Source organism: Macaca fascicularis, chromosome 19 (assembly GCF_037993035.2).
Source record: "Macaca fascicularis isolate 582-1 chromosome 19, T2T-MFA8v1.1".
Lineage (NCBI taxonomy): Eukaryota > Metazoa > Chordata > Mammalia > Primates > Cercopithecidae > Macaca > Macaca fascicularis.
In genome coordinates this window covers 18917905-18939597 of record NC_088393.1, presented here as the reverse complement: position 1 = coordinate 18939597, position 21693 = coordinate 18917905, and the positions used below count along the sequence as shown (strand labels likewise).

Genomic DNA, 21693 nt, shown 5'->3' with positions numbered 1-21693 from the left:
AGCTTGCAGTGAGCTGAGATCTGACCACTGCACCCCAGCCTGGGCGACAGAGCGAGACTCCGCCTCAAAAAAAAAAAAAAAAAAAATACAAACTTAGCCAGACGTGGTGGCGCATGCCTGTACTCCGAGCTACTCGGGAGGCTGAGGCAGGAGAATCGCTTGAACCTGGGAGGCGGATGTTGCGGTGAGCTGAGATCGCGCCATTGCACTCCAGCCTGGGCAACAAGAGTGAAACTTCTTCTCAAAAAACAAAAACAAACAGTCAAAAAAAACCAAGTGAACTAGTTATGAAGTGGATGTTCATCAACTTCATTGTGCCAAGACAGCCAAATGGGGCACCTGGTCTTGCCTTGGGGAGGTCTGGGAGGGCTTCCTGTAGGAGGCAACCAGGGAACTCCAACCTTAGAAGTTAGTTATCTCCAAAAAGCCAGTTACCACCTCCATCATAGCTACCTCCGAAAGCTGATGTCTGACTAATCCATCCATCCATCCATCCACCCACCCACCCATTTATTGAGCTTCTGTAGATGCCAGGCATGGTTCAAGGAGGTGCTGGGTACAAATCAGGCAAAAATCCCTGCCAGGATGGAGCAGAGTGGGGGATGGTCCCTCCAACCACAAGCAAATTAAATGACAAGATAATTCTGGAAGGGAGTAACTGCTAGGAAGGAAATAAAACTGAGTGAAGGAGGGAGAAGTGTCCCGGTTTCAAAACAAGATCCATAAAAGCTTAGCTAATCAAGGATGCCACCTTCTCCCCGGGTCATGGGGACCTTATCAGCCTCCAGCAGACAGTGCATGGAGGAGGAACTCCTCCCAGTGGCCCTGCTGGCTCAGTCGCCTGCCCAGCAGTAATTGAGCGCCTCCGGTATGCACCAGGCAACCTTCTGGACATTAAACTGGGTGGGGGATGGGAGGCAGGTTTCTGTATGCCTTTGGGCACGTCACTCCCCCTCAGGCCCTCAGGTTCACTTCTGTAACTAGGGCTTCAGGATGGGTCATTCAGCAACCCCAGAGCTGCCCTGCCCGTCAAGCCTGAAGTCTTTAAGGAAATAGCATTTAGAGCGGACTGTCCCCCCAAAAAGCCCCCAAGGTGAGAGTGCATAGATGGGGGTGTTTATCCCCATTTCGCAGATGATCAGGATGAAGCTCAGAGGAGAGGCAGGAGTCGCACAGGCTGCGCGATACTGACCCGCGTCGGGGTCCAGGCCAAGGTCCCCCGCCTCCGCCCCAGTAGCCGGGAGGCTTCGGTCCCTTTAAGAAAGCCCCGCGGAGCCAAGCAGGAAGGGGGAGGTGCCAACGCCCGGGACGGACGTCTGCAGCAGCCAATGGATGCGGCAGTCGCGGCAGCGGCGGCCAATGGGCACGGCAGGGGCGGGGCCAAGCGGCCGAACCTGGTTCCCGAGGCGCGGCGGCCGCGGCTGGGGGCGGGGAGGGGGGCGCAGGACCCCAAGCGGGGGTCCCGGAGCCAGAGGCAAGTATCCTGGGGTGCTGGGGGCGCCATGCTGTCCAGGCCGCTGCCCTGGCCTAGACTGGTCCGAGGGCTAGCGCGCCGGGGGCTGCGGCCGATGGGCGGGGCGAGGGGCCGCGGGGGCGGCGAGCCGGGGGGCACGGGGGTCGGGGGTGCCCGAGGGGGCGCGGCCGGGCGGGGGTGGTCGGGGATGGGGGTCACTGGGGGCGAAGGGGATCCAGTGGGGGTGTCCCGATGGAGGCGTGCAGGGCCAGGGGCGCCCGAGGCGTGCGGGGGTCGGGTGCCCCAGACTGGTGGCGTCAGACAGGCGTGGGGCGCTGGGGGCCTGGGTCGCGGCTTGACTGAGGGCCCGGCCGGGGCTGTGGGGCGTCAGAAGGGCGTGGGGTGTTATGGGATCGGAAAGGGGGGGCGTCTGGGGACACTGGAGTGTTTACGGCGAGACGGAGCCGCTGTGGGGGGAGCCGGCCCGTGCTGGGGGCGGTGGTGGTTGGGGCGGGGGGTGGGAGGGGAGGCCGAATTGTGCGGGCGCGGGGAATTATGGGGGTGGGGGCTGGGAGGGTCTCAGAAAGTGGGGCCCCGAGCCCGGGAGTAGCAGGCAGGTGAGGGCTGGGGAGGGGATGCGGCCGGCTGGTTTGATGGCTGTGCCACACTCTTCTGAGCTTGGGGCCTGGGGGACGGAGGGATTGGTTGTTGGTTCAGGAGGCCTGGGGCAAGGAAGAGGCTGTGGACTGTGTTGGGACCTCGGCCACTCCTGAAAAGGAGGCTTCTTTGAGGGGGTGGGACCGAGGCCTGATGAGAGGAGGATGGTCTCCTAGAGAAGGGTTTGGGCCAGGGTCCCTGATGTTGGGGTTGTGGGGGATAGTGTTAGATTCAGGGTGTGAAAGGAAAAAACGCTTGGGGTTTCTGGGTGATTACGGTTGGTGCTTTTGGGAAGGGTCTCCCCTTTGGAGAAGAGGCTGGAGGTGGGAGGCCCTGGTAAAAGATTCAATTCCCCCAGTGGCCCTAGAGGCTCTAAAAATGGCTTCCCTAAGGCCTCAGAGGCTGTCCTCTCCACAAAAATCCCAGCACCCCTCGCTTAGCATAGAATCAGGCAAAGCCACAGGGCCTGAAGCCTCAGGTTCAAATCCTCCTTTGGCCTTTGGCTTTCTTTGTGACCTTGGGCAAATGGCTTTGTCCCTCTGGCCTGTTTCCTGTTCTGTAAAATGTTGGGGGGAATCTTCCCTACTTCCTTGAGTGTTTGTAAACATTAAATAATAATTAGCTTTAAGAATGGCTAACACTATTTGAGCCTGATGCCAAGGGCTTGATGCGTGGGTTAGTTTCTCCCAACAAGGTGGGGTTGTTATTATACCCACTGTATAGATGAGGAAACTGAGGCCTGGAGCCCTTGAGTTACACGGAAAGTGATCAGCAGTATGGGGGATAGGTACAGTGGAGTCTTTGAGGGGCTGTGTAGGATTCTGACCCACATCTCTGCCCCCCACTTCCAGGGCCAATTCCCGTCCCCCCAGCAGCATGGCATCGTGTGCTGAACCCTCTGAGCCCTCTGCCCCGCTGCCCGCCGGGGTCCCACCACTCGAGGACTTCGAGGTACTGGATGGGGTTGAGGATGCAGAGGGTGAGGAGGAAGAGGAGGAGGAAGAGGAGGAGGAGGATGACCTGAGTGAGCTGCCACCACTGGAGGACATGGGACAACCCCCCGTGGAGGAGGCTGAGCAGCCTGGGGCCCTGGCCCGAGAGTTCCTCGCTGCCATGGAACCCGAGCCCGCCCCAGCCCCGGCCCCGGAAGAGTGGCTGGACATTCTGGGTAAGGAGCAAGGGTGGATCGGGGTGACCTTGGCCCTGGCCCTCTTGTCCCCTGAGCCTCATTTCCCCATCTGTGCTGTGAGGGTTGGAAGTCACATGGTCACCACCATGATCACCAGCCAGAGGCAACTACTGGAGATGCTTCACGTTGATGTACCCCATTCATTGACTCACACACATGTACAATGTGCTGTGTCCCTGTTTCCCAGATCTGGTGACAGTGGCTCAGAGAGGCTGAGTCCCCTGCCCAGAGTCACACAACCAGCACGCCAGGCACTGGCAGCTCCTAACCCCATCACTGCATCTTTTTTTGGCGTTTGTCTGACACATGCTTGGGCTCTGAAAAATGTGTCCTGAGTGCACGCCAGCCTGGGCAACACAGCGATACCCCACTTCCAGAACCAAAAGTGTGTCCTGGGGTCAAGTAGATCGGAGGAATGTTATTTTGTTCAACCTTCTGGTTGGTTCACAGTAGTCATAGTATTGTAAATGCTCAGAGAAATCCTAAAGAAGAAAACTAGGTGAGCCCACACATGTTCCCCCCAATGTACTCTATCACAGCAACTGAAAACAAGAGAAATGTTAGTATTCTGTGGAAGACGTTTTGCTGCTAGTATAGTACTGATACCTAATATACCAAATAATGCTGGTCCCATGCAAATAATAAGATATCATTACCACTATCAATTGTACTAACAATACTATAGTAATAGTGTGTAATCATATTGATACTGATGGAACAGAAATATTACTAAATGTCACCACCAGTACTGATAAAAATCTTACCACTTTTTTTTTTTTTGAGACAGTGTCTCACTCTGTCGCCTAGGCTGGAATGCAGTGGTGCGATCTCAGTTCACTGCAACCTCCACCTCCCAGATTCAAGCAATTCTCCTGCCTCAGCCTCCTGAGTAGCTGGGATTACAAGTGTCCGCCACCATGCCCGGCTGATTTTTGTATTTTTAGGAGAGACAGGGTTTCACCACATTGGCCAGGCTGGGCTCGAATTCCTGACCTCAGGTGATCCACCTGCCTCGGCCTCCCAAAGTACTGGGATTACAGGTGTGAGCCACCACGCCTGGCCTCTCATTTTTGTATTTTTAGTGGAGACAGGGTCTCACCATGTTGGCCAGGCTAGTCTCAAACTCCTGACCTCATGTGATCCTCCTGCCTCAGCCTTCCAAAGTGCTGGGATTACAAATGTGAGCCACCATGCCTGGTCATTTTTTACTTTTTGTAGAGATGGGGTCTCACCATGTTGCCCAGGCTGGTCTCAAACTCCTGGGTTGAAACAGTCCTCTCACCTCAGCCTCCCAAAGTTCTGGGATTACAGGTATGAGCCACCATGCCTGGCCTTTGCTTAAGTTCTAAATTCATCCCACTTGGTGCTATGGTGGAGACATGGTGTCACAGGGCCTCTGCTAACCGAGAGCCCCATGAGCACCTCATTTCATGGCTGGGTACATGTGAGTCATTGCACCTGGCCTTTGCTTAACTTCTTTTTTTCTTTTTTTTTTTTTTTTTGAGACACAGTCTCGCTCTGTCGCCCAGGCTGGAGTGCAGTGGTGTGATGGTGTGATCTCAGCTCACTGCTACCTCCACCTCCTGGGTTCAAGCTATTCTCATGTCTCAGCCTCCCCAGTAGCTGGGATTACAGGCAGCCACTACCACACCCAGCTAATTTTTGTATTTTTAGTAGAGACAGGGTTTCGCCATGTTGGTCAGGTTGATCTCGAACTCCTGACCTCAGGTGATCTACCCGCTTTGGCCTCCCAAAGTGCTGGGATTACAGGCATGAGCCACCATGCCTGGCCTTTGCTTAACTTCTAAATTCATCCCACTTGGTGCTGTGGTGGAGACACAGTATCATAAGGGCTCTCCTAACCAAGAGCCCCATGAGTACCTCATTTCATGGCTGGGTAAACTGAGGCCCAAACATCTCAGGGCTAGGATTTCAGCCTGAGGGTGGGGAGACTGGGTTCTTTTTTTTTTTTTTGAGACGGAGTCTCACCCTGTTGCCCAGGCTGGAGTGCAGTGGCGCCATCTGGGCTCACTGCAAGCTCCGCCTCCTGGGTTCACGCCATTCTCCTGCCTCAGCCTTCCGAGTGAGTAGCTGGGACTACAGGCACCTGCCACTACACCCGGCAAATTTTTTGTATTTTTAGTAGAGGTGGGGTTTCACTGTGTTAGTCAGGATGGTCTCGATCTCCTGACCTCGTGATCCGCCCGCCTCGGCCTCCCAAAGTGCTGGAATTACAGGCGTGAGCCACCAGCCCGGCCGAGACTGGGTTCTTGCCATTTTGAACAGATGCTGGCCTAAGCTTGTGATTCTCCCACACTGGCCTCTCAAATAGCTGGCAACCCGGCCAGACTTAGTTTTCTTAAAAAAAAAAAACAAAACCAGCCGGGCGCAGTGGCTCACGCCTGTAATCCCAGCACTTTGGGAGGCCGAGGCGGGTGGATCACGAGGTCAGGAGATCAAGACCATCCTGGCTAACACGATGAAACCCTGTCTCTACTAAAAATACAAAAAATTAGCTGGGCGTGGTGGCAGGTGCCTGTAGTCCCAGCTACTCGGGAGGCTGAGGCAGGAGAATGGCGTAAACCCGGGAGGCGGAGCTTGCAGTGAGCTGAAATCCGGCCACTGCACTTCAGCCTGGGCGACAGAGCTAGACTCTGTCTCAAAAAAAAAAAAAAAAAAAAAAACTAGACCAACCATTATTCACTGAGCTGGTCCCTAGCACCAGTACTGTCACCCTGAAGTCTGTCCTGTCCTGCCCAGTGTCCTGCATGTGGGATCCCCCACTGTGGTGGCCACGTGGCCACTGGAAATTTGGCTTGTGCCCCAGTGTTGGGCCAGCACTCTCTGGACAGCAAGTGGGCATAGCTGAGGGTAGGAGTGGGGGCTCAGGGGAGCGGCTGCCTGTTTAAGCCGCCAGGTGACAGGCTGCATGTCCCTGGACCCTGGCAGGGAACGGGCTGTTGAGGAAGAAGACGCTGGTCCCAGGGCCACCAGGTTCGAGCCGCCCAGTCAAGGGCCAGGTGGTCACCGTACATCTACAGACGTCGCTGGAGAACGGCACACGGGTGCAGGAAGAGCCGGAGCTGGTGTTCACTCTGGGTGACTGTGACGTCATCCAGGTGCGGACCGGGGTGGGACAGGGCAGGGGCGAGGGGCGCGCCTCACTGGGTCTGAGTCTGCCTGACTGCCGGCTATCCCCACGCACCCCAGGCCTTGGATCTCAGTGTCCCACTCATGGACGTTGGGGAGACGGCCATGGTCACTGCTGACTCCAAGTACTGCTACGGCCCCCAAGGCAGGTGAGAATCGGCCATCCTTAGGGTCTCTGCAGATCTCAGGAGGGGGATGGGTGGAGTGGGTGTACCCCTTGGCTCATCATATCTACCTGCCTGTTTTATAGACGACGAAACTGAGGCTGGGTGAGGTGGCTCACACCTGAAATCCCAGCACTTTGGGAGGTTGAGGTAGGAGGATTGCTTGAGGCCTGGAGTTCCAGACCAATCTAAGTAATATAGACCCTATCTCTATACAAAAATATATATAGCTGGGTGTGGTGCACATCTGTAGTCCCAGCTGCTGAGGAGGCTCAGGCAGGAGGATCACTTGAGCCCAGGTTTTCGAGGCTGCAGTGAACCAAGATTGCACCATGGCACTCCAGCCTGGGCAACAGAGTGAGAACATGTCTCTAAAAAAAAGAGGAAAACCGAGGCTTAGGGAGAGGAACTTGTTCGTCAAGTCCCACAGCTCCAAGGCGGCAAGTCACTTCCCCTGCACTTTACTGAGGAGGGAATGACAGAGGGCGGAGGGTAGACAGATCCGGGGCTTGAGCCAAGCTCGCTCCTTCTATGCCAGCCCAGCGGGTTTAGGGGTCACCAGGTCTGAGTGTTGCCCCTGCCTGCCCCCACCCCACTAGCAGGAGCCCATACATCCCCCCGCATGCGGCCCTGTGCCTGGAGGTGACCCTGAAGACGGCCGTGGACGGGCCTGACCTGGAGATGCTCACGGGGCAGGAGCGCGTGGCCCTGGCCAACCGAAAGCGGGAGTGCGGCAACGCCCACTACCAGCGGGCGGACTTCGTCCTGGCCGCCAACTCCTACGACCTCGCCATCAAGGCCATCACCTCCAGCGCCAAAGGTGACCGCTTGGATCAGATCCCCACCACCTCCCCTGCAAAGGTGTCCACTCCATGCCAGAAACTTCCAGCCCCAGAGAGCCTCAGACTCAGAACATTCTAGAATAGCCCAGAATATGAGTAGATCCCCAACTGCCCCTAACCTAGGGCCTGTTGCAGACTCGTGGTATATCCCAGACCAGTAGAGTGTTGTAGAATGCAAGTGGATATGGGGACGGGGTGACAGTAGACAGGGCCAGTTCACATACACCATGGGCTAGGCCCTTGCTTGCTTAAGGCTCCATGTTGTAGCTTCCTCAGGAGAGCCCCAGGAAAGCGCAGCCCTTGGTCCTGGGTTAAAATTGGGGAAACTGATGCCAGCGAGGCAGCCTCCGCAGAGGGGTGGGTGTCGGGGTGTCTGTTGGTGTGGTGACGGCCGCTGTGGGGGGCATTGTCTCCCAATAGTGGACATGACGTTCGAGGAGGAGGCACAGCTCCTGCAGTTGAAGGTGAAGTGTCTGAACAACCTGGCGGCCTCGCAGCTGAAGCTCGACCACTACCGCGCGGCCCTGCGCTCCTGCAGCCTTGTGCTGGAGCACCAGCCAGATAACATCAAGGCTCTCTTCCGCAAGGGCAAGGTGGGCCACACCCGCGTGCCAGGCCAGGTCACTCAGCCCAGGGTATAGGGGGTGGTCCCCAACCCTGCATTTGAGAAAGGCATAGGTATCAGCCAGCTGAGCTCTGTGGGGTGCAAGTGGAGAAACTGAGACCCAGACGGGTGCAGGAGTGTGGCCTGGTGACAGCAATTTATTGGCTGAGGCCAGATTCGATCCTCAAGTCTTGGGTCCCCAACTTTTGGCCCAGTGTTTTTTGTTTGTTTGTTTTTTTGAGACAGTGTCTCACTCTGTCACCCAGGCTGGAGTGCAGTGGCGTGATCTCAGCTCACCACTGCAGCCTCCTCCTCCTGGGTTCAAGTGATTCTCCTGCCTCAGCCTCCCAAGTAGCTGGAACTACAGGTGGGAGCCACCATGCCCAGTTAATTTTTGTATTTTTAGTAGAGACGTGGTTTTGCAAGCAAGACTGTCTCCAAAAAAAATAAGGGCGGACATGACCATGCGCATGTCTCGCTCTGTCACCCAGGCTGGAGTGCAGTGGCACGATCTCAGCTCACTGCAACCTCTGCCTCCCAGGTTCAAGCGAGCACATCCAGCTTATTTTTTTGTATTTTTAGTAGAGACGTGGTTTTGCCATATTGGCCAGGCTGGTCTCGAACTCCTGACCTCAAGTGATCTGCCCGCCTCAGCCTCCCCATGTGCTGAGATTACAGGCGTAAGCCACTGCGCCTGGTTTGGCCCAGTGTTGAGAGCTCCTCACATAGAACCCTCCATGGATCCCGTTTTTTCTCGGAGTAAAGGTGGAATCCTAGTCACAGCCCTGGGCGTGGTGAGTCACGTCTATAATCCCAGTACCTTGGGAGACGGAGGCAGGTGGATTGGTTGAGCCCAGGAGTTCGAAACCATCCTGGGGAACATGGTGAGACCCTGTCTCTAAAATAGAAAAAATAAATAAGTAGGCCGGGCGTGGTGGCTCACGCCTGTAATACCAGCACTTTGGGAGGCTGAGGCAGGTAGATCACCTGAGGTCAGGAGTTCGAGACCAGCCTGGCCAACATGGTAAAACCCTGTCTCTACTAAAAATACAAAAATTAGCTGGGGGTGGCAGGCGCCTGTAATTGCAGTTACTTGGGAAGCTGAGGCAGGAGAATTACTTGAGCCCAGGAGGCGGAGGTTGCAGTGAGCCGAGATCGCGCTACTCCATTCCGGCTTGGGAGACAGAGCAAGACTACATCTCAAAAAATAATAATAATTTAATAAATAAATACATAAATAAATAATTAGTTGGACATGGTAGTACACACCTGTAGTCCCAGCTCCTCGGGAGGCTGAGACTGGAGGATTGTTTGAGCCTAGGAGTTTGAGGCTGCAGTGAGCTATGATCATGCCATTGCACTCCAGCCTGGGCGATTGATCAAGAACCTGTATCTAAAAGAAATAAAAAAAAAAAACAACCTATGGAAACATCCATTCAGCCTCTTGCCAGTGGAGGTGGTGAGGGAGGAGGTGGTGAGGTGGGTGCCTAGATCTCCAGCTGAGACAGATCCACGGGGGAAGAAGGAGCATGTTGTGGGGGCCAATGCCAAGCTTAGTGTGCACTGATGGAGTTTGAGGGCTAGGGGAGCAGTTTGGGGGTGGCTGGAACCCAAGGATATTACCAGAGCTCCATTTGGGACTTGTATGAGTAGCCAGGAACCTGGCCGTTTTTTTTGTTTTGTTTGTTTTTGAGACGGAGTCTCGCTCTGTCACCCAGGCTGGAGTGCAGTGGTGTGATCTCAGCTCACTGCAACCTCTGCCTCCTGGGTTCACACCATTCTCCTGCCTCAGCCTCCTGAGTAGCTGGGACTACAGGCGCCTGCCACCATGCCTGGCTAATTTTTTTTTGTTGTTTTTTTGTTTTTTTTTGTTTTTTGAGACGGAGTCTCGCTCTGTCGCCCAGGCTGGAGTGCAGTGGCGGCGCGATCTCGGCTCACTGCAAGCTCCGCCTCCTGGGTTTACGCCATTCTCCTGCCTCAGCCTCCTGAGTAGCTGGGACTACAGGCGCCCACCACCGCGCCCGGCTAATTTTTTGTATTTTTAGTAGAGACGGGGTTTCACCGTGGTCTCGATCTCCTGACCTTGTGATCCGCCCGCCTCGGCCTCCCAAAGTGCTGGGATTACAGGCGTGAGCCACCGCGCCCGGCCCTGGCTAATTTTTTTGTATTTTTTAGTAGAGATGGGATTCCACCATGTTAGCCAGGATGGTCTCGATCTCCTGACCTCGTGATCTGCCCACTTCAGCCTCCCAAAGTACTGGGATTACGGGCGTGAGCCACCGCGCCTGGCCTGTTTTTTTTTTAATTTATTTTTTATTTTTTTATTTTTTTTTATTTTTAGACAGAGTCACACTCTGTCACCCAGACTGGGGTGCAGTGGCATGATCTCGGCTCACTGCAACTTCTGCCTCCAAGTTCAAGCAATCCTCCCACCTCATCCTCCTGAGTAGCTGGGACTACAGGTGCATGCCACCGTGCCTGGCTAATTTTTGTATTTTTTTTAGTAGAGACGGGGTTTCACCATGTTGGCCGGGCTGTTTTTATTTATTTATTTATTTTTTTGAGATGGAGTTTTGCTCTGTTGCTCAGGCTGGAGTGCATGACACCATCTTGGCTCACTGCAACCTCCTGGGCTGGGTTTCTTGAAGGATAGTGAGGCCGAGGTATGGGTCCAGAGTGACGCCACCCCCTTCCCCTTACAGGTGCTGGCCCAGCAGGGGGAGTACAGTGAGGCCATCCCCATCCTGAGGGCGGCCCTGAAGCTGGAACCTTCCAACAAGGTGAGCAGGACAGGGGCACCCTGGGACTTGCTCGGCTGGGAAGTCCCTCCTGTGGTCTGCCTCAGGTCTTTCTTGCTGTGGTTCTCTGTTGTGCTCCCACCTGGGCAGTGGCACGGGGTAGGTATCTGAAGGATCCTGGTCAGCTTGTGAAGACCCTCATGATGGCCACATAGGCAGTCTGGGCTCTCACCCCTCCAGCGGCTGAGGGCACTGCCAGCCTGCTCCATGCCAACGTCCTTGGCCTTCCTTCCAGAACCTTCTGTCTCCTGGCTACTTTGTGCTCTGCTCCATCGACTGGCTCCCTAGGAGGGATGGGGTCAGCAGCCCTGACTTTGCTAAGCCCAGAAAGGGGCAAATGGGACCCCCATGTCCCAATGGTCCCAGCACCCAAACAGCCTAGGGTCCCAGAAGGGCAGAGTGCCAGTGAAGCCAGGTTGGCCGCCGCGTGTTCTCAGCTTCCCTGCCTTTCACAGACGATCCACGCAGAACTCTCGAAGCTGGTGAAGAAGCATGCAGCACAGCGGAGCACAGAGACCGCCTTGTACCGGAAAATGCTGGGCAACCCCAGCCGGCTGCCTGCCAAGTGCCCTGGCAAGGGTGCCTGGGTAAGCTGGGGCACAGAATGGGCAGGGGCTGCATGCAGGGCATGCCTACCAGAGGGATTTTATTTTGCATACATGAATGTTCTTGGAGACTGGGCCATCCTGGGTGATGCAGGAGACATGGAGAAGGCCCAGCTCTGTGTGATCATGAGTGGAGTTGAAGGTGGAATTCAAGCTGGAGGGCTGCGGGTGGGGAATGGAGCCTCTTCCAGGGCATGAGGGGCAGTGTCCTGGAGGAGGGACCATTTGATTTGGGTTTTGCTATGTGAGTAGGAGTTTGCCAGAAAGTGGGAAATACATGGTCAGGCAGTGATTTGTTGGGAGGTCTGTTTGGGCTATGCTGGCAGCTGAGGCCCCAGAGGCCAGTCTTGACCTCGCTCCACCCTTCTCTCCCCTCCTTTTTATCTACAGTCCATCCCATGGAAGTGGCTGTTTGGGGCAACTGCTGTTGCCTTGGGGGGTGTGGCACTCTCTGTGGTCATCGCTGCCAGGAACTGACCGCCCAGGTGGCCGCCACTCCCTCTGCACACCATGGACCCTGCCCTGCGCTTCCTAACTCCCCCAGGCTCCCTGTCCACTGCCCTCCCTGGTCTAGCCCCCTCCTCCGGGTTAGGGGAGCAGGGATTGGGGGTCGTGCAGCCCAGCCAGCAGGAGGGACTAAGGCCCTCTAGGAGGAAAGCCCAGAGGGAGGGGGCCCTCATTCCTTCAGACCCAGTTTTCCCCCACCCTCCTTAGTCTGCTGGGCTAGGTCTCCGCCAGGGCCGGCCTCAGTTTCTCCTCAACAGGCCTGGGGGCAGCCCTTCCCCTGCCTAGTCCCTGCCTGAGTGCCAGCCCCCCTGCCCCGCCTGCCGCCCCCTGTCCAGGCTCCCTCCCCGCCACAGTGAAATAAAGCCTCCCATCCTGCAGTTTCCACAGACTCCTGAGCTTTCTTCTACCACCACCTGGGGCTGGGCCAGAGAAAGCCTTTGATGCATCTGGAGTCACACAGCATGGTGGATGTGGTTGAGCCAGCTGGAGCTGGGGGTCTCCTCTCTGGGCACAACACACTAGCTCTACAGAGGAGAAACTGAGGCATAGAGAAGTGGGGTGATGTAGCAGGGAACAAGTGGGTTGAGAGGTCTGACTCAGGTGGACTCTGGGGGTGTTCCTGCCCAGCTCCACCCATTACCCCAGGATTCACTGTCTTTACCTGAAATCCAGGACCCCAATGGGTCCTAACTTGAGGCTGCCGCATGGGTTCTGTGGCATCATTGCTTTACCTAGTGGATGTGCGGAATTCAATAGACAGATGGTAGGAGGATGACGAGCACAGGAATTTGAGGCTTTAGTGAACTATCATTGCGCCACTGCACTCCAGGCTAGGCTGGAAGACCTCACAAGAGTGAGGTCTCTCTTTTTATTTTTTATTTATTTATTTTTAAGACAGAGTCTTACTCTGTCACCAGGCTGAAGTACAGTGGCACGATCTCTGCTTACTGCAACCTCCACCTCTTGGGTTCAAGCAATTCTCCTGTCTCAGCTTCCCGAGTAGCTGGGACTACAGGCGTGCGCCGCTATGCGCAGCTAATTTTTGTATTTTTAGTAGAGACAGGGTTTCACCATGTTGGTCAGGATGGTCTTGATCTCTTGACCTTGTGATCCGCCCGCCTAGGCCTCCCAAAGTGCTGGGATTACAGGTGTGAGTCACCGCACCCAGCTCTTTTTTTGTTTGTTTTTTTTTTAAAGAGGCGGGTGTAGTGTCATGGCCTGTAATTTCAGCTCTTTGGAAGCCAAGGTGGGAGGGTCGCTTGAGCCCAGCTTGGTCAACATAGTGAGAATCCATCTATGATTTTTTTTTTTTTTTTTTTTTTTTGAGATGGAGTCTCGCTCTGTTGCCCAGGCTGGAGTGCAGTGGCCAGATCTCAGCTCACTGTAAGCTCCGCCTCCCAGGTTTACGCCATTCTCCTGCCTCAGCCTCCCACGTAGCTGCGACTACAGGCACCCGCCACCTCGCCTGGCTAGTTTTTTGTATTTTTTTTAGTAGAGACGGGGTTTCACCGTGTTAGCTAGGATGGTCTCGATCTCCTGACCTCGTGATCCACCCGTCTCGGCCTCCCAAAGTGCTGGGATTACAGGCTTGAGCCACCGCGCCCGGCCTGATTTTTTTTTTTTTTTTTTTTTAAAAAGAGTGCGCCAGGCACTGTGGTTCCCACCTGTAATCCCAGCACTTTGGGAGACCCAGGTGGGTGGATCACTTGAGCTCAGGAGTTCCGGACCAACCTGCCCAACATAGTGAAACCCCATCTCTACTTAAAATACAAAAATTAGCTGAGTGTAGCGGCGCATGTCTGTAATCCCAGCTACTCGGGAGGCAGAGGTTGCAGTGAACCAAGATCATGGGACTGCACTGCAGCCTGGGCAACACAGCGAGACTCCATCTCAAAACAAGAGACAGATGGGGTCCAGGGGAGAGGATGTGAATGTCTGGATGCGGCCTGTGAGGAAGCACAGCTGGAGGCCCAGGAAGACCTCTCCCAGAGGATATGTGCACCGATATTTCAGTGATGGCAAGGGTCTGCCCATGCAGGGAACTGACAGCCCCAGGTCTGGGCAACAGCACGCCCTGTGCAAAGGCCCTGGGGCCAGATCTAGCCTGGTGCATTCCAGATGGATGAGGCCAGGTAGCCCGCAGAGCCCCACCCTGCAGGGCTTCAGGGGCCATGAGAAAGGGCCAGGGTTGATGCTGGCAGGTTCCCTGATCCCATCTGGCTCTCCCAACTCCGGACTCTGGGAGCTTCTCCCATGATGCCGCTCACCAGTACAGCTAGGATGGGCGGAGCCAGCACTGGGGCCTCTGTCACCCCAGCACCTGCACCTTCTTCTTACTGTTCCATCTTGCCCCCAAGAATGAGGACATCCCTGAAAATAGACCACTACATTCATCTCACCTGCATCTATCACCTTATAGCCCAGGAGGGGAAGCTCCCTGCCACAGCCACCTGGCAGAAACTGGTGCAGAAGGGAGGTTGGAGGCCCTCCCAAAGGCCTGGGACTCCAATCTATACCCCCACCTCACTCACTCACCCGCCACTTCCAGGCCCTTGTTCTCTGGGTCACCTGGATAACTTGAGGCTGGGTGTGGCTTGAGTCTGTGCCCTCTTTCCAGTGGCTAGCCCTAGGTTCAGGCAATTCTCCTGCCTCAGCCTCCCAATTAGCTGGGATTATAGGCATGTGCCACCACACCCAGCTAATTTTTTTTTTTTTTTTTTTTTTTTTTTTTGCACGCCAGCTCTGTCACCCAGACTGGAGTGCAGTGGCATGATCTTGGCTCACTGCAATCTCTGACCTCTGACTCCCAGGTTCAAGTGATTCTCCTGTCTCAGCTTCCCAAGCAGCTGGGATTACAGGTGCACACCACCACACCTGGCTAATTTTTTATTATTTATTTATTTATTTATTTTGAGATGGAGTCTTACTCTGTCGCCCAGGCTGGAGTGCAGTGGTGGGATCTCGGCTCACTGCAAACTCTGCCTCCCAGGTTCACACCATTCTCCTGCCTCAGCCTCCTGAGTAGCTGGAACTACAGGTGCCTGCTACCACGCCCGGCTAATTTTTTGTATTTTTAGTAGAGACGGGGTTTCACCGTGTTAGCCAGGATGGTCTCGATCTCCTGACCTCGTGATCCACCCGCCTCGGCCTCCCAAAGTGCTGGGATTACAGGTGTGAGCCACTGCGCCCAGCCTATTTATCTATTTTTGAGATGGGGTCTTGCTCTGTCACCCAGGCTGGAAGTGCAGTGGCCCAATCTTGGCTCACTGCAGCCTCCGCCTCTTGGGTTCAAGCAATTCTCCCACCTCAGTCTCTCAAGTAGTTGGGATTACAGGGGCATGCCACGAAGCTTGGTTAATTTTTTTTTTTTTTTTTTTTTTTTTTTTTGAGACAGAGTCTCGCTCTGTAGCCCAGGCTGGAGTGCAGTGGCACGATCTTGTTCACTGCTACCTCTGCCTCCCGGATCCTGATTCAAGTGATTCTCCTGCCTCAGCCTCCTGAGTAGCTGCGATTACAGGCACTCGCCAACATGCCGAGCTAATTTTTGTATTTTTAGTAGAGACGGGGTTTCACCATGTTGGCCAGGCTGATCTTGAACTCCTGACCTCGTGATCACCGCCTCGGCCTCCCGAAGTGTTGGGATTACAGGACCGCACCTGGCCTTTTTTTTTTTTTTTGAGATGGAGTCTTGCTCTGTCATCCAGGCAGGAGTGCCGTGGTGCATCTCAGCTCACTGCAACCTCCGCCTCCAGGATTTAAGGGATTCGCCTGCCTCATCCTCCTGAGTAGCTGGGATTACAGGCGCGTGCCACCATGCCCAGATAATTTTGTATTTTTAGTAGAGACAGGGTTTCACCACATCTGTGATTAACTTTCTTTTTTTTTCTCTCTCTCTCTGTTACCCAGGCTGGAATGCAGTGGCACCATCTCAGCTCACTGCAACCTCCACCTCCCGGGTGCAAGGGATTCTTGTGCCTCAGAATCCCTATAACAAGCATGTAATCCCAGCACTTTGGGAGGCCAAGGAGGGTGGATCACCTGAGGTCAGGAGTTCAAGACCAGCCTGGCCAACATGGTGAGACCCGGTCTCTACTAAAAATGCAAAAATCAGCCAGGTGTGGTGGCATGCGCCTGTAATCCCAGCTGCTCAGGAGGCTGAAGCAGAAGAATTGGCTTGAACCCAGGAGACAGAGGTTGCAGTGACCTAAAATTGCACCATTGCACTCCAGCCTAGGCAACAAGAGTGAAACTCATCACCAATATGTGTGTGTGTGTGTGTGTGTGTGTGTGTGTGTATACATACAACCTCTTGACTTTTCATAATGCAAAGTCAACTTGTTTCCTGTTCATGTAGAGCACAAATCCGTTTTTTTTTTTTTTTTTTTTTTTTACCCCGAAACAGAGTATTACTCTGTTGCCCAGGCTGGAGTGCAGTGGCCTGATCTCGGCTTATTGCAACCTCTGCCTTCCGGGTTCAGTGATTCTCCTGCCTCAGCTTCCAAAGTAGCTGGGATTACAGGCGAGTGCCACTATGTCCAGCCAATTTTTTTGGTATTTTTGGTAGAGGTGAGGTTTCATCTTGTTGGACAGGCTGCTCTCGAACTCCTGGCCTCGTAATCCACCTGCCTCGGCATTCCGAAGTGCTGTGATTACAGGCGTGAGCCACCACGCCTAGCCAGCACACAAATCTTTTTTTTTTTTTTTTTTGAGACAGAGTCTCGCTCTGTCACCCAGGCTGGAGTGCAGTGATGCGATCTCAGCTCACTGCAACCTCTGCCTCCCGGGTTCACGCCATTCTCCTGCCTCAGCCTCCCAAGTAGCTGGGACTACAGGTGCCCGCCACCATGCCTGGCTAATTTTTTGTATTTTTTAGTAGAGACAGGGTTTCACCGTGTTAGCCAGGATGGTCTCGATCTCCTGACCTCATGATCCACCCGCTTCGGCCTCCCAAAGTGCTGGGATTACAGGCATGAGCCACTGTGCCCAGCCCAGCACACAAATCTTAAGATACAGAATTTCTTCAATCCAGGAGCTCCTAAGTCTTGTTTTTTTCTTAGAGACACGGTCTCGCTGTGTCACCCAGGCTGGAGTGCAGTGGTGCAGCTCTCTGCAGCACTGACCCGCCCCCCTGCACTCAGGTGATCTTCCCACCTCAGCCTCCCAAGTAGCAGGGGCTACAGGCATTTGCCACTGTTCTCAGCCAATATTTTAGTGTTGAATTGCAGCCTAGACCTGGCTAAATGTGAGACTGATAGTTAATATTTCACTCACTTGCTTGATGCACTTTTTTTTTTTTTTTTTTTTTTTGAGATGGAGTCTCGCTCTGCCGCCCAGGCTGGAGTGCAGTGGCCGGATCTCAGCTCACTGCAAGCTCCGCCTCCCGGGTTTACGCCATTCTCCTGCCTCAGCCTCCCGAGTAGCTGGGACTACAGGCGCCCACCACCTCGCCCGGCTAGTTTTTTGTATTTTTAGTAGAGACGGGGTTTCACCATATTAGCCAGGATGGTCTCGATCTCCTGACCTCGTGATCCGCCCGTCTCGGCCTCCCAAAGTGCTGGGATTACAGGCTTGAGCCACCGCGCCCGGCCCACTTTTTTTTTTTGAGATAGAGCCTCACTCTGTCACCTAGGTTGGAGTGCAGTGGGGTGATCTTGGCTCACTGAGACCTCTGTCTGACGGGTTCAAGTAATTCTCCTGCCTCAGCCTCCCGAGTAGCTGGGACTGTAGGTGCGTGCCACCACGCCCGGCTAATTTCTATGTTTTTATTAGAGACGGGGTTTCACCATGCTGACCAGGCTGGTCTTGAACTCCCAACTTCAAGTGATCCGCCCACCTCGGCCTCCCTTAGTGCTGGGATTATAGGTGTGAGCCACTACGCCTGGTCGCTTGTTTGATAAACTTTTTAAAAAGCTTTATTAAAGGAAGGAAATGTCCTTCCTGGCCAAGCAAACTGCCAGTGCCAACCAATGTCTGGAGTTGAAATAGCCCTGCAGGACGGGCGCGTGGCTCAAGCCTGTAATCCCAGCACTTTGGGAGGCCGAGACGGGCGGATCATGAGGTCAGATTGAGACCATCCTGGCTAACACGGTGAAACCCCGTCTCTACTAAAAATACAAAAAAAAAAAACTAGCCGGGCGAGGTGGCGGGCGCCTGTAGTCCCAGCTACACGGGAGGCTGAGGCAGGAGAATGGCGTGAACCCGGGAGGCAGAGCTTGCAGTGAGCCGAGATTGCACCACTGCACTCCAGCCTGGGCGACAGAGCGAGACTCCATCTCAAAAAAAAAAAAAAAAGAAAAAGAAAAAGAAAAAATACAAAAAAACTAGCCGTGCGAGGTGGCAGGCACTTGTAGTCCCAGCTACTCGGGAGGCTGAGGCAGGAGAATGGCGTAAATCCGGGAGGCGGAGCTTGCAGTGAGCCGAGATCCGGCCACCGCACTCCAGCCTGGGCGACAGAGCAAGACTCAGTCTCAAAAAAAAAAAAAAAGAAGAAAACAGAAATAGCCCTAGAGCTTCCCAGAACATGCAAATTATGACATGGTCCGGGGATGGGGAGGAGAGAGGCCCCGAATGGCTGGACTAGGATTGTGAAATTGAATGTGGTCATTCACTTGGCCACTTCATCCTCAAAGGTTTGAGCTGGATGTGAGTGGCGAACTGGAGCATCCAGTAGGTGTGATATTGCAGTTGTGTTGAAGGCATGGAATGCTTTTTCATGGGTGGCGAAGGGTATCCCTCGTGGATGGCATAGCTGTGCAAGGTATGCCAGCTGGACCACATGTGATACCTTTGGAGAACGACAGGGATGGCTTTTTCTTTCATACCAACACATTTACTAACACCTCCCATGTACCTGGCCTTGAGCAGTGACTCAGGCGGGCCTTACCCGACCTGCTATGGGCTGTGAATTGGAAGTGAGCATTGCAGAAGGAATTTTGCATGTGTACACGACCTCACATTTCTGGAGCATTTGAACAGGGCGAGCTACATGTGTCCTTGTCTCATGTCATCGTCAGAGGACAATCAGGTAGATGCTGTTACACTCCCTGTCTCCTGGATGAGCAAACTGAGGAACAGAGAGGGCAAGACATGTCCAAGACCACACATGGGGCAAGGGGCAGGGTGGGGTCACTGCTTCCATCAGAGAGCTCACCAGGTGGACTGCGTGTCCAGGGGGCACTCTAGGGTAATCAACTCACTTGCAATATTGTGGGTGACCTAGTTCTTTTTCTTTTTTCTTGAGACAGAGTCTCGCTGTGTCGCCCAGGCTGGAGTGCAGTGGTGCGATCTCAGCTCACTGCAAACTCCGCCTCCCAGGTTCATGCCATTCTCCTGCCTTAGCCTCCTGAGAGTAACTGGGACTACAGGCACCTGTCACAATGCCTGGCTAATTTTTTTGTATTTTTAGTAGACATGGGGTTTCACTGTGGTAGCCAGGATGGTCTCGATCTCCTGACCTTGTGATCCACCCGCCACGGCCTCCCAAAGTGCTGGGATTACATGTGTGAGCCACCATATCCGGCCTTGTCCGCAGAAATTTTTAAGAACTAGGTCATCCATGGCCGGGAGCGGTGGCTCACGCCTGTAATCCCAGTACTTTGGGAGGCCGAGGCAGGTGGATCACTTGAGGTCGGGGGTTCGAGACCAGCCTGACCAACATGGTGAAAACCTGTCTCTACTAAAAATACAAAATTAGCTGGGCGTGGTGGTGCATGCCTGTAATCCCAGCTACTCAGGAGGCTGAGGCAGGAGAATTGCTTGACCGGGAGGCAGAGGTTGCAGTGAGCCAAGATCATGCCACTGCACTCCAGCCTGGGCAACAAGAGTAAAACTCTGTCTCTAAACAAACAAACAAAAATGTCTGCAGATGGCCAGGCGCAGTGGCTCATGGCCTACAATCCTAGCACTTCCTAGCACTTTGAGAGGCTGAGGCAGGAGGTTCTTTTGAACCCAGGAGTTTGAGACCAGCCTGGGCAACATGGAAAAATCCCATCTCTTCAAAAAATACAAAAAATTGGCCTAGTATGGTGGAGCAGGCCTGTAATTTCAGCTACCTGGGAGGCTGAGGTGGGAGGATGGGTTGAGCCCAGGAGTTCGAGGCTGCAGTGAGCCAAGATCATGCCACTGCACTCCCGCCTAAGTGACAGAGTGAGACCTTGCCTCAAAAAAAAAAAAAAAAAAAAAGAAAAGCCAAGCGCAGTGGCTTACGCCTGTAAAACCAGCACTTTGGGAGGCCAAGGCGGACGGATCATGAGGTCAGGAGATTGAGACCATCCTGGCTAACACGGTGAAACCCCGTCTCTATTAAAAATACAAAAAATTGGCCGGGCGCGGTGGCTCAAGCCTGTAATCCCAGCACTTTGGGAGGCCGAGACGGGTGGATCACGAGGTCAGCAGATCGAGACCATCCTGGCTAACACAATGAAACCCCGTCTCTACTAAAAAATACAAAAAACTAGCCGGGCGAAGTGGCGGGCGCCTGTAGTCCCAGCTACTCGGGAGGCTGAGGCAGGAAAATGGCGTGAACCTGGGAGGCGGAGCTTGCAGTGAGCTGAGATCCGGCCACTGCACTCCAGCCTGGGCAAGAGAGCCAGACTCCATCTCAAAAAAGAAAAAAAAAAAAAATACAAAAAATTAGCCGGGTGTGGTGGCACGCGCCTGTAACCCCAGCTACTTGGGAGGCTGAGGCAGGAGAATCTCTTGGACCCAGGAGGCGGAGGCTGCAGTGAGCCTGAGATTGTGCCACCCAGCCTGGGCGACAGAGTGGGACTCCATCTCAAAAAAAAAAAAAAGAAAAGAAAAGAAAATGGAAGGCTGGGCTTGGTGGCTCACGCTTGTAATCCTAGCACTTCAGGAGGCCCAGACAAGGAGGATCAGTTTGAATTCAGGAGGTCGAGGGTGCAGTGAGCCATGATGGCGCCATTGCACTCCAGCCTGGACAACACAGCAAGACCCCTCAAAAAAAAAAATAGGAAAATGAAGCTGGACTGCACCATCGCTCAAGGCCTGTGGGGATGTAGGATTTTATCCTATTAAAAGTATTCATCTCATAAGAAAAAGTTTACCAGCTCCTCCTCCACCTACCGGTCCAGCACCTTCCCTGGGTGGAAGTCCCATCATCCCACCCTAAGGGATGCCCTATAGGTCCAACTCAGCTTCCAACGCGCGCGCCTCGTTTACATAGCCACGCCCACCCTCCCCAGCCCGCGGCCGGGCCTACCCACCCACGTGTTTCGCGCCGGCTCCGCCCCTCCACGCCCTCTCTGCGGCTTTCCACAGAAGCCAAAGACGGAAGACAGTAGAGATCTCATAAATAATGCATCACGTCAGCGGCTGTCGGGGCGGGGCTTTGACGCGCCTGGCTGAGTCAGGGTTATGTATAATACTATGGAGGTGGGGCCTGGAGGGGTGCGCGTGTTGAGGCGGAGTTCGTTCACGGAAGTGGCCGCCTCTAGGGCCTGAAGAGGCGGGGCTATCAGTGCCTTATGAATTTGCAACAACTTGGGGCGTTGACTGTGGGCCTTGTGGGGCCCGCAGGGGGCGTGGCCAGGCGCGTCTCCTGAATAATGCAGTACGCTGCCTGGCGGTACGCCGGCGACTGTTGGCTTCGTGGGACTCTGGGGGGCGTGGCCAGCCGCGTCTCATGAATAATGCAGCACGTCAGCGGGCGGCGGGGCGGGGCGTGGCCGGCGCGGCGGCGCTGGAGCCGGGAAGGGGGCGCGGGGGA

The 21693-nt window shown here is 54.5% G+C and overlaps 1 protein-coding gene across 3 annotated transcripts; it reads left to right on the top strand.

Moving 5' to 3' along the window:
- Window positions 1-1386: 1386 nt before the first annotated feature.
- Window positions 1387-12346, top strand: FKBP8 (FKBP prolyl isomerase 8). Of its 3 annotated transcripts, none has more exons than XM_015440319.3 (9): window positions 1387-1474; window positions 2962-3278; window positions 6249-6418; window positions 6510-6598; window positions 7216-7433; window positions 7876-8048; window positions 10762-10839; window positions 11313-11444; window positions 11853-12346. In XM_015440319.3, the coding sequence occupies exons 2-9, from the start codon at window positions 2987-2989 to the stop codon at window positions 11937-11939; spliced, it is 1239 nt and encodes a 412-aa protein (XP_015295805.2). In that variant the 5' UTR covers window positions 1387-1474; window positions 2962-2986; the 3' UTR covers window positions 11940-12346. The 3 variants fall into 3 exon arrangements, with proteins under 3 accessions (XP_015295805.2, XP_005588522.3, XP_005588520.1); XM_005588465.4 differs by having other exon boundaries at window positions 7213-7433; XM_005588463.4 differs by lacking the exon at window positions 1387-1474 and adding an exon at window positions 1886-2070 and having other exon boundaries at window positions 7213-7433.
- Window positions 12347-21693: the final 9347 nt, after the last annotated feature.